Source organism: Thunnus maccoyii, chromosome 6 (genome assembly GCF_910596095.1).
Source record: "Thunnus maccoyii chromosome 6, fThuMac1.1, whole genome shotgun sequence".
In the NCBI taxonomy this organism is placed as follows: Eukaryota; Metazoa; Chordata; class Actinopteri; order Scombriformes; family Scombridae; genus Thunnus; species Thunnus maccoyii.
In genome coordinates this window covers 22,277,540-22,295,832 of record NC_056538.1, presented here as the reverse complement: position 1 = coordinate 22,295,832, position 18,293 = coordinate 22,277,540, and the positions used below count along the sequence as shown (strand labels likewise).

The window sequence follows — 18,293 nt, the reverse complement described above, 5'->3', positions numbered from 1 at the left end:
GGAGCAGTCAGCAGCCCCTTTGTGCTATAACCCCACCTGGAGGTCAGTGAGTGCAGGGAGGACGGAGCAGAAGCAGCATCATCTTCGTTAATTGACTGGCGATAGATGATTAATCATCTAACCGGCTTTTAATTAAATCTCCTGCCCGGACGTTGCTTATTCACTTCCTTTCTCATCCTGTTTCTCCGGCTGTGCCATGCTCGGCAGTGGTGCTCTGCAAACTTGGAGCATTAAGGTTTGGTCCAGTGCACCACTGAGGCGGGGGAAATCTGCCATGCCAATGTGCTCAATGGAACAGAAGAGATGCATTAGTGTGGCATCAAGGGGATGACAAGGGAGAAAAAAAGAGGGGAAATGGAGATGACGAGTGAGGAACTAAAAATATTTACCCTGCTGACGCCCCAACCCGCCATCAATATTTTAGTGGTAGTTGGAGTCATCTAAAGAAGTTCACCTGCCCACACACGCTGTGCTGTCTGTCAGCCAGAGGTCAACACTGCAGTGGATGATCTCATATGGTCTGATGATAGTTCCAGCAGACTGGCTCTCTGCCAGCACAGGGCTGGAGCGAACACCAAGAGTGTCAGTGAAGCATACAGGCATATACAAATCATAATGTAAACAGGAGGGCAGGTAGAGTGTGCAATGGAGCCTCATGGTTTGTAGCATTGGAGCTTTTAGATGGCTGAGACTGAGGTGACGACTACTGAGGGACAGTAGTTTAGGTATGCATGGATTATATTTACATTTAAGGATGAAACCAACCAGCTGTGGTCAAAGTAGTATTCACATCCTTTACCTAAATAAGCTATAATTGATATTTTCATATTAACAGGGGTCACTCCAGTCGCAATGATGGACGCCTCTGCAGTTTGTCTCTAAAGCTCTACAAGCTTTAAAGTGTCTTTCAAGTTTTCTGGCTCATAACTTTGCTGATATGGTTCATTCTCACCTCTCTTATCAGCATCAACTAGCTGGTGTATATAGCGTAGTATTTAGCGGCTAAAGATTCAGATATGTCCCTCGGGAGATGGTGGAGACCAACCAAAGCTAAAAGGAGAGAGAATATTGGAAGTACATGCACATTCATCAGATGTCCCGAAATACGACTCCAAATGAATACTAACGCTGCTCTGTATCTGCTGAAAGTGTAAATAGGCAACTGTTTGCTACCACGTTTGCCATAACAAATGCAGGTTTAAGTAAAAGTCGCAATACTACAATGTAAAAATACTTCATCGCAAGTGCTGTTTTCAAAACTAAAATTAATTGTATATGTATTATCAGCAAAATATTCTAACATTTTTATTTTATTTATTTATTTCTGTATTTATTGGGACCATGTACAGTGTTAAACATAAATGTTACCATTTGATGTACTGTACCAGAGTTAGCTTATAGCTAATTTTCATCTTAATGGTTTAGTAATTTCTGAATAATTTCACATAAATTTCCTTGAAAAAACAGTGTAATTTTGTACTTATGATAGGGACAACAGAGATAGAGTTCATTTGGTATATTTCCAATAAATTGTAAGTGTAACATGTAGCCTTTAATCAGCAGATCAGCTGAACATCCAAGAAAATTAAATTTGTCTTCAGGCAAGTATAAAATTCAACATTTATGGAGAACAAAGTTCAGATTGATAAATTAATAAAGTAAATTAAAACTTCAGTTTAAATGGAGTTTAAATTGAGTTTTTCTTTCAAGGACATTTTCTCCACAATTCTTTCCACCAAACTTCTTGAGAATTATTAGGAAATTGCAGACTCAGACAATAAAGCATTACCTACTTGGTCATTGTCCAAAATGGACCCTTTCAGAGTGTATAGATATATACATAGATATCTATATAGATTATTATGATGTAAGCAGCATTTTTGATGTTAGTGGGTCAAGTTGGAGCTAATTATAACTACTTTTGAATAATTTAATCTTGACATCTTTTATGTGTAAAATTTGAATCCGTAAAGAATCTAGTAACTACAGCTGTCAGATACATGTACTGGAATAAAACATGCAGTATTTCTCCTCTGAAATGTAGTGGAGTAGATGTATAAAGTAACATGAAATTAGAGTAAATTTACTGCCAGAGAGATCTAAGTAAAAATCTACGTAAAAACATGACTTTTCTCTTGACAGTCTTGATCCATTTGTTCTTTCAGTCATCTAAATAGATCCAAAACATCCTTCAAGTATTAAAAACAGCTTACAGCACTTGTTCTCTTGGCTTTTTTTGAGGGGGATGTCTGTCTCAAATGTTGACTGCTGTTTAACAGGACACTGATTCGGGGATGTACACGTGCGTCGTATCCAGCACCACAGGGGAGTCGAGCTGGAGTGGGATGTTGACTGTCAGAGGTACTCACACCAAAACTCTCCACTCTCTGTCTTTCTGTCACACTTCACACTCTGTCACTCTCACACTACACCTCTGTGCTTAAGAAACTACACACTTCTTCAAGTGTTTCATCATCAGTCTGTTATTTTGTTACCTTGTGTTTCTTAATAGAGGATGGAGTTTCTTCAGTATCCAGAGTTTCTGAGTTCATCCAGCTGCCAGGGCCTCCACAGAAGCCTGTGGTGACCGAGGTGACCAAAAACACCGTCACCCTCACCTGGCAGTCCAACCCACATGAGGGCGGGGCCGCTGTCACCTCCTACATTATCGAGGCCTTCAGGTACACAGTGAAGCCTTATTGCCATCAGTTGGTGTACTGAGTGCAATTTTGAACCATTTTTTTCAAGGCTGATCATTTTACAGTACCAGTCAAAAGTCTGGACAAACCTTCCCATTCACTTGAATGAGAAAGTGTACTGTACTTTAGATTTTGAGTTTGTGACAGATTTTGAGTGTGTGACATTTTGACAAACTGAACATTTTAATCTGATCTGCACTAGAATGTGGAGCTTATCTCTCTGTATCATCAAATGCTGACATTTATCCATGATGGTAGCTGAGTTAAAAGAGTACGTCAGCAATTTAGTGTCAGAATCAGAATCACAAGGAAATTGAGATTTGTCTCTGACATGGCTCACAAATAAAAACATCCAGTGCACACAGAGTAAAAACAGTACTGTACATAGTGTTAAGAACAACAGGAATGTACAGGAAGTGGAAAAATGCACATATATGCATGTGTTTGAGTACTAAGCAATATGTTGCTTGCTTAACATGTTAATGGCAATTGGAATGAACAACTTCCACTTCCATAAAGTTCAGAGAAAGACGCAATTATTTAGAAAAGGCGATGCCAAAATATGCAGATTTTTAGTCCCTAATATATGCATCAAGCTCCAAAGATAAGATAAGATGAACCTTTATTAATCCCCAGAGGGAAAGAAATTCAGGTGTCACAGCAGCAACAGCAATGAGAATGAAACATAGGAGAAGTACCGGTAAGAGTAAGAGTCTAGAAGTAAACCAAGATAATAAAGAATAAAGAATAAATATATATAAATAAAATAAAGATAAAATAAAACACTGAGCTGCTGGCCCTAGATATGTGCACTGGATCTGTGAATGAGTGAACATACATACAGTCTATCAATAAATAGTCGATAAATTAACATGTACGAGTATGAATGAATATATGAATGAATGACTATAAGAGTCCATGTGCAAGTGAACCAGAGTCTATGCAGGATTCAGTAGTTAAGAGTGAAAAGTAAGTAACAGACAGTGCAGGTCTTAAAGTTCTCATATGGGGGTCAAGCCTTAGTTGTGGAGCCAGATGGCTACTGGCACAAAGGACTGGCCAAGGCGCTTTGTGGTGTGCCGAGGAGGGATAAGTCTGTGGCTGAACGTGCTCCTCATCTTCACTGGCTCATCATAGAGGGGACGGGAGGGGTTGTCCAGGATAGCGTCCAGCTTCTTCCTCATCCTCCCCTCTGCAACCACGTCCAGATTGTCCAGTTCAGCTCCAACTACAGAGCTGGCCTTCCTCACCAGCTTGTTTAGTTTGATGGCATCCCTTGTGTTGATGTTACCCCCCAACATACCATGGCAAAGAAGAGGACACTGGCTACTAGAAACTGGTAAAATATCTGCAGGAGCCTATAGCACACGTTGAAGGACCTGCGCCTCCTCAGGAAGAACAGCTTGCTCTTTTTTTAGTGTTGTCAGTCCAGTCTATTTTATTGCTCATGTGTACTCCCAGGAACTTGTAGGTGTCCATCACCTCCACCCCCTCCCCTCGGATGATGATCGGAGTTAGGGGCCTCTTCTTGCTCCGCCAGTGGTCCACCACCAGCTCCTTGGTCTTTCCGATGTTGAGCTGGAGGTGATTGTTGACTCCTCTTCATTGCCATCCATTATGCAGCTGGCGACAGCAGAGTCATCAGAGAACTTCTGTAGGTGGCACGTACTCTAGTTGAAGCGGAAGTCTGAGGTGTAGAGGGTGAACAGGAAAGGACAGGAAAGAACAAAAACGCTACATCCTTCGTTTCCTACGTTTCACATCTGTCAAAATCCACTCCCGCCATTTGTAACGCAGGCTCAGTGCTGAAAATGGGTAATCTCCAAGCCCAAGCTGAGATAACTAAAGTGACTGAGTCATTCTCTCAGACTTGGCAAAGCTCCTCCAGGAGACATTACATAACTGTGCTGTGTAGTACTCTCAGTGACTAGTAAATTGATGTTTACATGTAAAATTGGTGGAACTTCCCTTAATATTAGGAATGAATCAATCTTTACAGCCACAACATTTGTTTGTCTGGCTGTCTTGCTATCTTGCTAGCCTTGTTAGCTGCTGAAGAATGAAAACAGTGTTATTCATGTAATTAGTGAGACCCCACTAGTAGCTATTTTAACTGTACCCGCACTCTCTCAGTTTCAGTTTTACTCTGTGAGTATTCTGACTATTCCCACTTAAAGATCTGTGTCTTCATTTCTAGTCATTATATTTCCAAAATGACTCAATCCTGCCTCAGGGAGAGACAGTTCTGTTAAGTGACGTCTTGAAGTGAAACTGTGACATTCTACTACATCAGTATTTAGCCGTGGCATCCCAAGGAAACCCATAGTGGCTCAAACAACCAACCAGAGGCTTTAGCAAGACAGACAGCGAGTGAAATAGAAGACAATTATTGCAGTGGTCAGCTCGGCAGCTCTGTTCTGTCCTGGGGCAACAGAAGGGGGGAGGGAGTCGGATGCTAGCCCAGTTGGAGGGTTCACTTATTACGGAAGCAGGAGAGAGGGTACAGACCAAGTGTAGAGACACAAAAACACACACACACACACACACATAGAAGAGTCCAGTTGGCTCAGTGCAGAGAGAAACCCCAGTGTGGCAGACATGCACACAGAACTGATGATGAAGCCATGGTTGTAAATCCACTCACTGTTGCACGCTTCACCACCACCAAATTGCTTGGAAATGTTTGTTTTCAGGCATCACCAGGAACAAACACAAAAATACAAACCAATGGTTTTCTGTGACAGTATCCCCTCTTGTATACAGCACATAAAAAACCTACATTTCTATTTTTTATTCAGAAGTGATTCTTGATTAAAGATTTATGTAAAAGCAGCCACTGACATCTCCACGCCAAAGCAATTTACAGATGCAGCTTTTGAAATCAATTCAATTTTATTTATATAGCGCCAAATCATAACAGAAGTTATCTCAGGGCACTTTTCATATACGGCAGGTCTAGACCGTACTCCCCCATGAGCAAGCACTTGGCGACAGCAGCGAGGAAAAACTCCCCTTTAACGGGAAGAAACCTGAAGCAGAACTGGGCTCTAGGTGGGCAGCCATCTGCCTTGACCGGGTGGGTTGAGAGAGAAAGAAGGAGGGAGGGGGAGAGGGGAGAGACACACACAGAGAAGCATAATAATAATAGAAATATGCATACTGCATTTTTCATACAGGGTATGCTTTTTAAAAAAGTTATATGAATCTGACAACATTGGAGATGGAGAGCATTTGGTGAGAAAGATAGCAGAGGAGAAAACATTGATGACAGAGAAATGCTGTGGCCTGCTTCTTGTAATTACCTTGCCATTTTCTCCTCCCCGGATTTGAGGAAAATGTTAAATTGTGCTCATGCTGCTTGATAGTTCCTGTCTCTGCACAGCATTAGGCTGCTGTATCCTCACCGGACCCATTCAGAAGCCACCGTTATAACCGACTGTAATAAAAAGAGGGAATAAAACTTGTCATTGTTCCGTCCCGAAGGTGAGATTGGCCATGACTTTGTGTTTTTAGATGCACAGAAACTCATGAATCTAAAAATGTAACACTGGTCACTGTTTAGGTTACTTTGTATTCCTCACACTGTCCTGGTTATTTAAAGGAATAGTTTAATATTTTGGGAATATTTATTTGCTTTTTTGCTGAGAGTTAGAGGAGAAGATTGATACCACTCTCATATCTGTCTGCTAAATATGAACCTACAGCCAGGAGGTGCTTAGCTTAGCTTAGCATAAACACTGGACAAAAACTGGGGGAAACAGCTAGCCTGGCTATGTACGAAGGTGAGAAAATCCACCTACCAGCACGTCTAAAGCTTACTAGTTATCATGTCATACATCATTAGCTTAATCCGTACAAAAACCAAAAGTGTAAAGACAAGACTCAAAGATAACCCCTGTAAAACCACAATGTGTCGTTTTAAACTAAACTAACAGGCTGCTGGCTCCATGTCCATCTAACATTCAGCAGAAGAGCAAATAAGCGTATTTCCCAAAATGGCAAACTACTGCTTAATACTAAAACGATTAGTCGACAAGTTGACATTGTCTCAAAATGAATCGCCAACTATTTTTATGGTCGTTTAATTGTTTTACTGATTTATCAAGACAAAATTTAAAAACATTTCTGTTTCCAGTTTCTCAAATGAAATGTTTGCTGTGTTTTATGTCATTGTAATAGACATGAAAATTAAATAATTTTTTTACATTTTGGACTTTGGTTGACTACCTTATGGTCTGGGACATGTGATGGGCATTTTTCACCATTTTCTGCCATTTCATGATTATTCATTAATCAAAAAAATATATAATTAACAGAATAATCAAAGAAAACAATCATTAGTTGCAGCCCTAATCCCATCTAATTTATCCAATTACTATAAGATTTCACACTGTTTTTTTCATAATCTAACATAACATATAACAATAAAACTGCCATATTGCCTGTGTTTTCATCAATATGCAAAATTCAGATCTCACCTTCTGACATTGCCAGTCCCTCTTTCATCTCTCTTTGCTATCAATGTGGCAAGACTTGTGATCAAACCCATTACCTTGTTATCTGTAGATAACACGATAATGAAGCTGTGCTCTCAAGATAACAGGAGTGAAACAATGTTAACACGTTCAAACTGAGGGCAGCACATTTGCCTATTGAAAATGTACTTTATAAAACTGGCACCCAACTGTATATCAAATTATCACTCTCAGCAAACATCACCTGATAAAGATCTTGACCTTCAAGTGTGACATGATTTCCTGCCCTAAACAAAATCCTTAATCAAGTCATAATCAAATTCACTCGTTTTATCTCACAATGTTTGTATAATTAAATGATCACAAGAAAAATAGTTTCATAGTTTTCTTTCTTAGGACAACATTTGGTAACAAAATTTGACTTTTTCTCCCCAGCCAATCAGTGGGCAGTACCTGGCAAACGGTGGCGGACCATGTTAAGCAGGAGAGGCACACAGTTGTCGGCCTCTTCCCCAACACAGTTTATCTGTTCATTGTCCGAGCAGTCAACTCTTACGGCCTCAGTGACCCAAGCCCGATCTCTGAACCTGTCAGGACGCAGGGTGAGTTACATAAGCAGAAATTGTCCTTTTCTGATAAAACTTTTGCATTATACTGAGTTCTATAATCTTGATTTTAGTTTTTTAATTCTAAAAAGGCAGATACTGGATGTAGGGATGGCATTAAGATAATGTGATACAAGGTTTAGAAAGTCTCAAAATTAATTGCTTTCTCAGTGTGATGCTCTTTTGCCCTGAGCAATGTTTAATTTCATCAAAAGCCTTTTTTCCATTTTTATGCTGAGTAGCTTCTATTCAGCTGTTTTTTGGCCTGGACTGAATGGAAATATCTTTTTCAGATGGGAGTCCTACAGAACAGGGTGTGGACCACAGACAGGTGCAGAGAGAGTTGGGAGAGGTGTCTGTCTACCTGCAGAAGCCTGTAGTTCTGTCTCCTACCAGCGCCAGGATTTCTTGGACCGTGAGTTGAATACTTTGCTGATGATAAAAGTCGACTTTTCAAAGTTGGCTTGCAGCGTGCGGAGGACACGCTAATCTCCAAATATTAACTTCAAAAACTCCTCCAAACATTACGTGACACAAACAGATTAAGTTAAAGTACAAACACAGCTGGGTCTGCCTTTGATTACTGATGTAAATGTGAAACTTTTTTTTTTTTTTTGCCAACTATTTTACAGGTTGCCCGTCAGTCTCGGTACATTCAAGGTTACCGTATATTTTACCGGACTATCGGCAGTTCCTGGTTGGTCCAGGATGTTGAGGCTACGTCTGACCACAGTACCATGTTAGTAGATCTACACAGCAAAACAGAGTATGAGGTGAAGATACGCCCTTACTTCAATGAGCTACAGGGACATGACAGCCTCATGGTTCTGCTGCGTACCCCTGAGGAGGGTAAGATATCGCTCATTAATGGTATTTCACAACTTTATTTAGCAGCAAATTTGATTAAATAGTAACAGTTTATTTTTCCTGAATTATTAATGACACCACCAGAATGAGAGATTTTGTTTGCATACTTTTGAATGATTCAGTATAATTATTTAACACTTTAAATACACAAATGAAAATGAAAAAAAAAAGTGACAGAACAACATTTTAAAAGAACACAATGAGAAAATCAAAGTAGCTAAAATGAAATGAAATAAAAATGTGTTAAAGAGTGTTCCCTGCAGTGATGAATTGCCCCAAAATTAATAAAGAACATACAAGTGCAGTAGAGAAAATTAATCAATCACAGGCACAGGAAAACAAGAGTTTTTCATTTAAATTATGAATTATTAATAATTCTCATATCAATTAATAATAATACTGATTAAAAATTTCTTCTTATCACTCTCTGCAGTTTTAAGTGGATCTCCGCAGGCTGTATCAGTGGTGCAGCTCAGCAACAGCTCCAGTGTCAGTGTGTCCTGGGAGCCTCCGCCGCACAACACTCAGAGCGGCATCATTCAAGAGTACAAGGTGAGGCTGCTGCTATCTGATGCCTGTCGTCTGCTCTGATGTTTATTTCTGATTGTAAGGCAGATAATCAGTGACACCAGCTGTAGACTGCAAAAATAAAGTGGAACAAATTGTTCTTTTAATCCTGGGTGCTATTTTGTTATTTTCACACAGCCATTATTCAGTGTTGTCCATATTTGTTGTTTAGATACTTATGAAAAACACTGACTTTAACAAACAATTAGTAATTACCCTTAATCTGCTGCCAGTACATGCTGAAAGAGACTCAATTTTGTCACCAGATTCTCGGCTGAACACTGACTGTCCCTGTCATCTGTTTGCTCAGTGAAAAAAAAAAAAAGCATGAGCACAGTTCTATTGTTTTGATTTCTTCGTCCCATCTGTGTCTGCATGTAGAAAGTTATGAGAGCGCCGCACAAGTCTGATAATGAAATCCCAGATCCTTTTGTATGTAGCGGCACATCAGCCAGCGGCAAGGATCACACTTAATCCCCTCAAACATTCAATTTGCTCAAGACGATATGCAATGTTCAGCACAAGTATCCCATGGCTTACATGTGAAAAATGAGTATTAAGGGATACATTTTCATTACAACTCACCAAGTGCTTTCATAAGAGAAAACTTGACAAAACTTCATCCATTAAATTATTCATTGTAAAATATGATTTCACCAGATTAATGAAGTACATTTACTACTTGTGCTATTTTATGCTTTTTGCTTCTTCTTTGCTCTATTTTAGAGATTTTTTTGTATTTTTTCATTACATTTATCCACAACTATAATCACTAGTTATCTTGCTGATAAATATTTTAAATACAGAACATAAAGTATCCTCACTTTATGAAATACAATGCATTATTATAGATTAAGTAATAATAATCCAATAATATAAAATGTATGTAATATTAATGTAACTTTCTGAATAATAAGTACTTTTACTTTTGATATATGAGGCACATTTTGCTGTTAATATAGATGCACTTTTGTACATTTAAAGCGAGACTGTACATTTTGAAAGAAGAAATAATATATTCCTCCTTTCACAAAAGAAAAATTAAATTTATTAGCAGTAAAACACACTATTGTTCAATTCAGTAACTCACTGCCACAGCCTTACTGGTCTGGTATGACCAGTAGCTTATTCTAATGATGGCTAATGGCTAATGATAGCAAACGTTAGCTTGTCTGTTCACTGACTTGATAACTCCTCTTTTGTTGTATGACTGCGACAGTACAATGCAACACAGTTTTAGGATTTACAATCATCCTGTAATAGTCACTTGAGGCCAAATTTTAAAAGCAGGATGTCAGTTTTAACACTGTTGTATTTGTACATACGAGATTTGAATATTTCTTCTCCCACAGAATTATACAGCACAGTAATCTAATATGCATTCATTTCCATGAGAGAGTAACATTCAACACACAAACTGTGATGCCAAAAGGCACATATACTTGCAACACTAGGGCTTTAAATCTGGCTTTTAACTGTCACTGCATTGACAACCCTTTCTCTTTCATCTCTGCTGTATCTTAGCTGTCATTCTCCACCGTGTACTATCAGATAAAGCTTCAGTGCCATAAAAATGAAAAGAGCCCAAGTTTTCATCGTAATCTGTCTTATTATAATCACAGGCCACATCTTATCGCAGGGTGTGTGGGGATAAAATAATGTCTTCATGTGTTTGCATGTTTTAAAATTCAAACATTAACTCTGCATGTCTGGTGGTGATCAGGTCTGGTGTCTGGGCAGCAGTGTGGAGCAGGAAAACCAGATAAACAGAACAGTGGATGGAGCGGTTCTGTCCATCCTGCTGACAGGCCTGCTGCCTGACGTCCACTACACCGTCACGGTGGCTGCTGTCACCAGCCTGGGTGTGGGTGCACAAAGCCCGCCTGTCAGCCTGCTTCTCAGTGAGTCACTCAAACTGTTACAGCTACCACAGATAGAGAAATATGGCAAGATAGGCTTGCAGAGGGCTGGCTTTACCCCAGGTTAAATCTGAATGTGGAGTATTGATTGTGTTGTGTGAATGACTTCATACTGGAGCACCATCAACACTGATGTTTTGAATGTGAGAACATAAGATGTCAGTCAGGAAGTGAGGCAGTGAAGTTTGTTAAACTGCATTTTATAGATTCTAATTTATTCTGGAGTGATGATAAATAATATTCAACGATGAGGAGGATACACTGTATGTCAGAAAAAGTAAAATGTCTTGTGAGTTACTTAGCCAGTCATCCAGACAGGTTGTAGCCCGGGGGATGTCTACTTCTTGTGTTTTGAGATCACTCTCCACTTAACCTTTTACTGTATTGCAGTTTTCTAAGAAATAGTTAATTTGGCTTCCTTGCTGAGAGTTAGATAAGAAGATTGATACCACTCTCATGTCTGTACCGTAGCTAAAGCCAGCAGCATGTTAAGCATAGCATGAAGATTGAAAACACAGGGAAAAAGTAACAAAATCCACCTACCAGCACCTCTAAAGCTCTGTAATTAACATATTTTATCATTTGTTTACAAAATCTAAAGTGTAAAAATAACAAGTTTTAAGGAGAGGGTTATAGTTATGTGCTGGATGGTGATGACAAGACTACGAAGTCCCTGCTCTTGGCCAACAAACATACCTGTAAAATCGCAACTTGTCATATTTACCCTTTCCATTGAAACTGACCCTAATGCTAGCTGCTAGCTTGGTTAACATGGTGCATTTACAGTCTATGGTTAACTGTGATAATGCTAATGCTAATACTAATTTTTGCTAGCGAAAAACAGGCTTAAAACCATTAAAACAAAATGTACTTACCAGAAAAAAAGCCATTTGACTCCTTAGAGGTTCTTTTAGAACAACCAAATGCTGAACAAGACTTTTTAGGTGACCAAAATGTAACCATTAACTTTCATGAACTGAAAATACACTGAAATAGCGACGGCAATGGCTACACCTATACTCTGTTATGACATGGATATTTTACCTAACCAATGTTGTCGCCGTGGTAGCGACTTGCGTCTGACAGCACCCACCTGTCACTCAAAGAGGCCACGCCCTGAATTATGCTTAATTTTAAGCCATAATAACTTTAAATGGGTGAGTTATATAAAAATCCCTCCCTCCGTACAGTTGTCATGAACGGGGAAATTAGCTATAGAGACCAAAATTGGTTTTTGTACCAGGCTGTAAATATATTTATTTCTGCTGTAACATTAGCCATTTTAACATGTTAGCCATGTCTAGAGGGATTGACTTGCTTTTGGGGCCAGCCTTAAGTGGCCATTCGAGGAACTGCAGTTTTTGGCATTTCCATGTTAGCTTCATTTTTCAGCCCCGGCAGTTGCCACTTGGTATAGCAATGATTGGTATCAATCTTTTCGTCTAATTCTCAGCAGGAAAGTGAATGTCAAACTATTGAATTGTCACTATATTATTGTTACATAATCTAAATGATATTGGATTTAATCAAAAAAGCAAGCTCCTTTTTCCTGTAAAGATAATGACTCTGCGCTCTGCTCTGAATTTGCTGTGTCATGGGGCTGTATTAACTATTAATGCCTTTTTCTTATGTCATCCACTCAGCACTGCCAGTGGATAAGTCATCCACGGCTGTGAAGAAAGGCGGTAACCTCAGCATATCAGAGCAGATCACAAGCGTTGTCAGTCAGCCGGCCTTCATTGCAGGACTGGGTGTGGCTGCGTGGTTGGTCCTGATGGGTTTCGGTGGTTGGATGTACTGTCGCCACCGAAGGAGAAAGCAGCTGGGACACTATACCACCTCCTTCGCATACACCCCAGCAGGTGAGTGGAGAAGAAGCTCAACAGGGTATTAGCATCATGACAGGTGTGGGATGTTCAAAGCATTAACTGCAAGGTTTAACTTAAGTTGAATTTCTGAAATGTGACATACGTTCAGCACCTTTCAGTCTTCAGACAGATTGCTCCATAAAAAATTAAATGTAAAAAGTAGAAAAGGTTACAATGACATGACCCACGATGATTTCCAGTTTTAAAACATTGTCAGATGTCTCTGTCACATCTCATACATAAGATATTTCATAAAAGGGAGAAGTTGCAGGGGGAAAAAAGCTGTTGTAAAGCAAGCTGTCAGATTTTGTTTTCAACAAGTTCTTAAGAGACTGCTGGGGATATCTTGAGCAGTGATGAATATTTTTAATTTTAGTTTGTATTTCACAAAGCGATGCATGCACTTTTGGCACATATTCAGTTAATTAAAATGTATTTGTTCCCACTAGGCGTTTTTTTTCATGGCAGGAATAAAAGAAACATTGAAAACACATGGAAGCATATGTAAACAGTAACCCGTTTATTTTAGAATATGCCCTGTGGCACATAAGCACATAAACACATCAGTTGTTGTCTGACTTTGAGAGATATTTGTTCATGTTCATAAATACTAAATAGACAGCTCAAGGCCAATAGATAGCAGCTTGATTTTCCCCTAAATGTTTCACCATGTTAATTACAAATGAGTATAGATTGTATTATTTCACCTTTTAGCGTATGGATTCTATTATCATATTGTAAATTTAGATGCCTTTGAGCTAAGATACAGTGGCAGTGCATTTTATTGCAGGCACATTGTATATGCATCTGTTGTGGTGCCTCTTAGTGTATGTAGGTCAACAGTGTTTCTTCATAAAATATCGATTAAAATCTGCTCTCTGAAACCCCGCGTGGGATAAAGCGTTTATTTGCAATTGAGCATAACTTTATCCAAAAACCCTGTATATATCCTATTGAATATTTGGAAACAGTCTTTAACTTTTCTACTGTAAAACAAGATTTATAACGAGGTTCTTTTACTTCCTCCAGTTGGCTTCGCTCACAGTGAAGGATCTGGAATCATCAATGGAGGGTAAACTGAAGAATATGATTTAATTTAGATAATTATTGCCACTGTGTTTGTTCTTGTGTATGAAATGTTGATGTAATCACACCTCTGCTTCCAGGCCTGGCTTGTTGGGATCAAATATGGGCAACTACCCCTGGCTGGCTGACTCTTGGCCCACTCCGAACCTCTGCCATAACAGCAAAGAGTCTGTCAACTGCTGCTCTGGCAAGCTGGACTCAGACAGATATTATAACAGTAAGATCTGTTTGACAGTAAAAGTCATAGTGAATAAGATAATCGCCATTGTTTATTTAACATAATCCTTTGCTGTACAGCTGTTGGTATCATCAACTACCCAAACCAGTCAGAGAAACACAGCACGGCGTCCAACGAAAGTCCCATCTACAGCACCATTAACACAGCTGCTGAGGACGATCTGTTGGCATACTACGACACTTACTCCAGCACATCCTACAACCAGGGGCCAGACCCTTACAGCAGCAACCCAGTACTATCAAAGAGTGGCCTTGTGGGTCTAGAACAGGACCTAGACCAGTGGACCATCCAGTCCGGTCAGTCTGGGTCTGAGTATGCCAAGCTGCAGTATACCAAGAAAAGCAACGGTGAGGGTTTTCTGCTTCTGTAATTTATTTTTTTTATAAAACAGGGAAGAAAGGTGAGAACAGTTACAGTCTGTTATTGTACTTCTTATACCATGGTCACTTTACATCTGACAATAGCCTGAAGTAGCGTGAAACATGCATTGGTATGTATGAGTATTGTTGCCATGGTTACTTACAATGTAGTATACCTTGTGCACTGATTTTGAACAACTGTCGGCCAAAACACTGTTTCAGGCACATTAATGCACAGCTTTTTATACTTATGTTTGTTTTTTTTATGGCCTTGGTGTAAATTTACATATTGCTACTCAAAGAATAAGTAAGTTATAGTGAAATTCCTGCACCAGCATTGCTAAATATTCTCATCATTATATACAGAATGCTTACACTTACATGTTTTTATGTACATTTTGAATTTGTACATAACAAAACTGAATGGAAATACCCCAAAACTGCAGAAACATGTAAATATTGCATGTGGAAAAAGAAATTTTGATAGATTTGATGGAAACAGATTTGACAAAAATAAAGAATATATGGCAACAGGAAGAAAAACATACTATAACATAGATACCTTAACTAATAACGTAAAGGAATGCAGAGACCAAAAGCTTAATCATTTTCACATGCAATAATAATTCCAGGGAACCTTTAGGTACTCTTGAAAATGAAAGAACTGGCGGCCAAAAAGAAATGGCCTTCAGGCAGTCATAAGCAGTGCAAAGATAAAAAAAGGTCTTTTAAAATCTAAAATTAAAATTTAGTTGGGCATGTTTATCTAAAAAGCAGACTGGGCTCAGTGTGGAGATCATAAAAACAGTGATTACACTTGGTTTTGCTTTCTATCTGTTTATAGACAAACTGGTAAAGCAGAGGTCGACTGGTTCCACATCTAAGTCAGCTCCTCTCACCTGGGTGGATGTTTTGTCGCTTCCTCTTCCTGCCAACAAAGATAGAGGTCGTACAAAGACGAAGCAAGAAGAAGAGCAACACAGGTCAGACCTAATCACTGTGATCTCAAATATTTTTTTCAAGTCTCACATGAAGGCAACTTTTTTTCCTCCTCTAAGAAAACAATCGCTTTTTATACTGTCTTAATTTTCATTCAGTTTATTATTAGCATCAAGGCCTCTGACACTAATGACAGAGAGAGTTAAGGCAGATGGATATAAACCTGCCCTGTAACTCTGCCAAGGCTGTCAAACAAAACTTGAGTGAAGTTTTGAGTCTGGTGAGTTTTTGAATTAACAACAGTTGTGTCTGCAGGCACTGAGTAGATTGCACTTTGGGGTTACAGAAGGGGGGGCATCTCCTCTAACTAGTTCTGACAGATTAGATTGTGGACATAACGGGGTGGGATCGGGGGGCTGTTCTGACTGCGCCGTGTCTTTTGTAATGACATTAGCCACCATCTGACAGTCTGGATTAGTACTTGCCATTTTCAATGACACGTCCATCATTAAATTAGCACTGACGGCACTGAAGTGACAACATGAATCACGGAAGTAGTTCTAGTCCTCTATAACTCTATATTGGTTCCCTTTTTTATATGAACAGTTTTCTTTTTCTTTTCTTCTCTATAAGTGTCAACTAAATACGCTTTAAGGTGAAATCAACACAGTATATCACATCATATACAGCATAAGTAGGTTTTAATGTTTCCCACTAAGACACACACTCATGCTGCTGCGACTCATTCTTGTCCTCTAGCTCTGAGGAGGAGGACTCTGAGGACTGGTGTCCTCCGCTGCCAGCCAGAACCTACCTGATGGACACTTCCAGGGAGGAACTCTCCAGCCTGCCTCCTAAACCAGACGAGCTGTCCTACACAGCAACACTGATGTCTTCCCCTCAGCGAGATGCACTCAAGCTCGGTGACAGTCCACGGCTGCAGCACTTTGACCTCATGGCCCGTCACCACTCGGGCTCCCAGGTCTCCCAGTCCAACCCAGATCTGTTTACCAATGCCAAGGCCCAGGATGCCAGTGAAGTGTACCACACCAGCCAATGGGCAGATGATTTCAAGGGGGAGAGCCTCAGCAAAGGTCAGTTTGAATTCAGTTTAATGCATTACATCTGTGACATGACTTCCCAAGAGGCAGCGCACAACCACACAGTGTCATGTATAATTTAGTTTATGATGTTACCTAACAGAAAGTATTTGCACATGGAAATCATGTTGGATTTATTCAAAGTGAGGCTCAGTATTCCTTAGTTTCCCCCAAGTTTTACATGTGCTGGAGCTGCACTACTGACTGCCAGTGCATTTACAATCTAACAAGAATCTATGTAATCCTGTCTGGAACTCTTAAATACAGCTGATTTTGATATGTATTTTCTCTTAACATTATGCACAATATTACATCGGTTTTTTGAGTTTGTGGCTGTAGTCCAAGTTGATGGTCTCCTGGGCCTACTTGACCTCTGACATACCGGCCTCAAAGGCCTGACTGGATATCAACATCTCCAACATCTATCAACTCCTGGTACATCCTGCTAAGACAGATCATGCCTCCCAAACATACTAAAACATCCCCCTGTGAGGATGATTCAGTGGTAACAATGAGTGTACTCTCCCACTTAATGAAACAGTAGAGAGTTTTATAAAGAGATGGTACTTCAGCAACAGGAAAACTTCAAATGCTGTATTCAGCTGGTCTTGGATGGAACTAACAAAGGACAGGATGCTGTTATTAGAGATGTACAGAAGCTGAAGACCAGCTTGGAATTCACCCAAGATAAGTCTGAAGAGAAAAGTAGGGGATAGAAGGAGATTGAAATAAAGAAAGTCATTTGAAAACAACATAATGAATTCTAAACAGGAAATGTTTGCCAAGCTGGACGACACAGAAAATCAGTGCAGGCAGACAAACATTTTAATTGATGGGATTGCAGATGAGAAAGGAGAAAACTGGAGTTAATCAGAGAGGAAGGCTCAACAAATGTTCTAAAGTAACATGAGTCTAGATGGCATGAATATGGATATTGAACGTGCTCAGAGAATGGTCTGTACCGGGGGTGGGGGGGCTAGGAAAATTGATGTAAAACTTTTGCACTTTAAAGATAGACAGAATTTCTCCAAGAAATTAAAGGGCATAAAAATCTATATAATTGAGGACATCTCAGAAGCTGTGCAACTGAGGAAAGAGCTGTTGCCTAAGTTGAAAGCTGCCCGAGAAAGAGGTGATAAAGCCAGCCTGAAGTATGATAAGCTGGTTGTCATGCCCAGGAGTGGACAAACTCAGTCAACGGCTTAAAGCGCTTCAAGGCTCAATTTTTCTTTTATATATTTGTCTTATTTTTAACTTTTTCTGCTGTTTTTGTTTGTTTTATGTGTTCAAATAACAAAACTACATCTTTTGTTATTAAGTTTGCCAAGGAAAGGATTGGTATTAGCTCAACTTAAATATATGCAGCCTCAGGAACAGTTCATAAGATTACCAGGATCTGCTCCTCAAACAATCTTCATGTTTAAGCACTGTCAGAATCACACCTGGACACCACTTTTGATGATTCTGAGTTGACTGTCAAAGGATATAGGTTATATAGAAGAGACAGGCATAAATATGGTGGTGGAGTTGCATTTTATGTTCAGGAACACATTTCAGTCGTGCTACAGAAA

At 39.5% G+C, this 18,293-nt stretch overlaps 1 protein-coding gene and 1 long non-coding RNA gene across 3 annotated transcripts in view; one reads left to right on the top strand and one right to left on the bottom strand.

Annotated features, from left to right (window-relative positions):
• Positions 1 to 18,293, top strand: part of zgc:77784 (uncharacterized protein LOC402947 homolog) — a 55,065-nt gene that overhangs the window by 30,233 nt on the left and 6,539 nt on the right. For both annotated transcript variants that reach the window (XM_042414907.1, XM_042414906.1), the window contains exons 10-22: positions 2,280 to 2,361; positions 2,513 to 2,681; positions 7,610 to 7,776; positions 8,073 to 8,194; positions 8,412 to 8,628; positions 9,080 to 9,198; positions 10,937 to 11,114; positions 12,776 to 12,994; positions 14,030 to 14,072; positions 14,167 to 14,303; positions 14,384 to 14,671; positions 15,528 to 15,666; positions 16,382 to 16,716. In XM_042414907.1, coding sequence (XP_042270841.1) covers positions 2,280 to 2,361; positions 2,513 to 2,681; positions 7,610 to 7,776; positions 8,073 to 8,194; positions 8,412 to 8,628; positions 9,080 to 9,198; positions 10,937 to 11,114; positions 12,776 to 12,994; positions 14,030 to 14,072; positions 14,167 to 14,303; positions 14,384 to 14,671; positions 15,528 to 15,666; positions 16,382 to 16,716 — 2,215 coding nt within the window. The remainder of the gene's footprint in view (positions 1 to 2,279; positions 2,362 to 2,512; positions 2,682 to 7,609; positions 7,777 to 8,072; positions 8,195 to 8,411; positions 8,629 to 9,079; positions 9,199 to 10,936; positions 11,115 to 12,775; positions 12,995 to 14,029; positions 14,073 to 14,166; positions 14,304 to 14,383; positions 14,672 to 15,527; positions 15,667 to 16,381; positions 16,717 to 18,293) is intronic.
• LOC121899251 lies at positions 5,728 to 12,175 on the bottom strand. The gene is made up of 3 exons (XR_006096659.1): positions 12,008 to 12,175; positions 6,002 to 6,135; positions 5,728 to 5,766 (listed from the first exon to the last, which is right to left on the bottom strand). It is a non-coding gene; the product is annotated as an uncharacterized LOC121899251 (long non-coding RNA).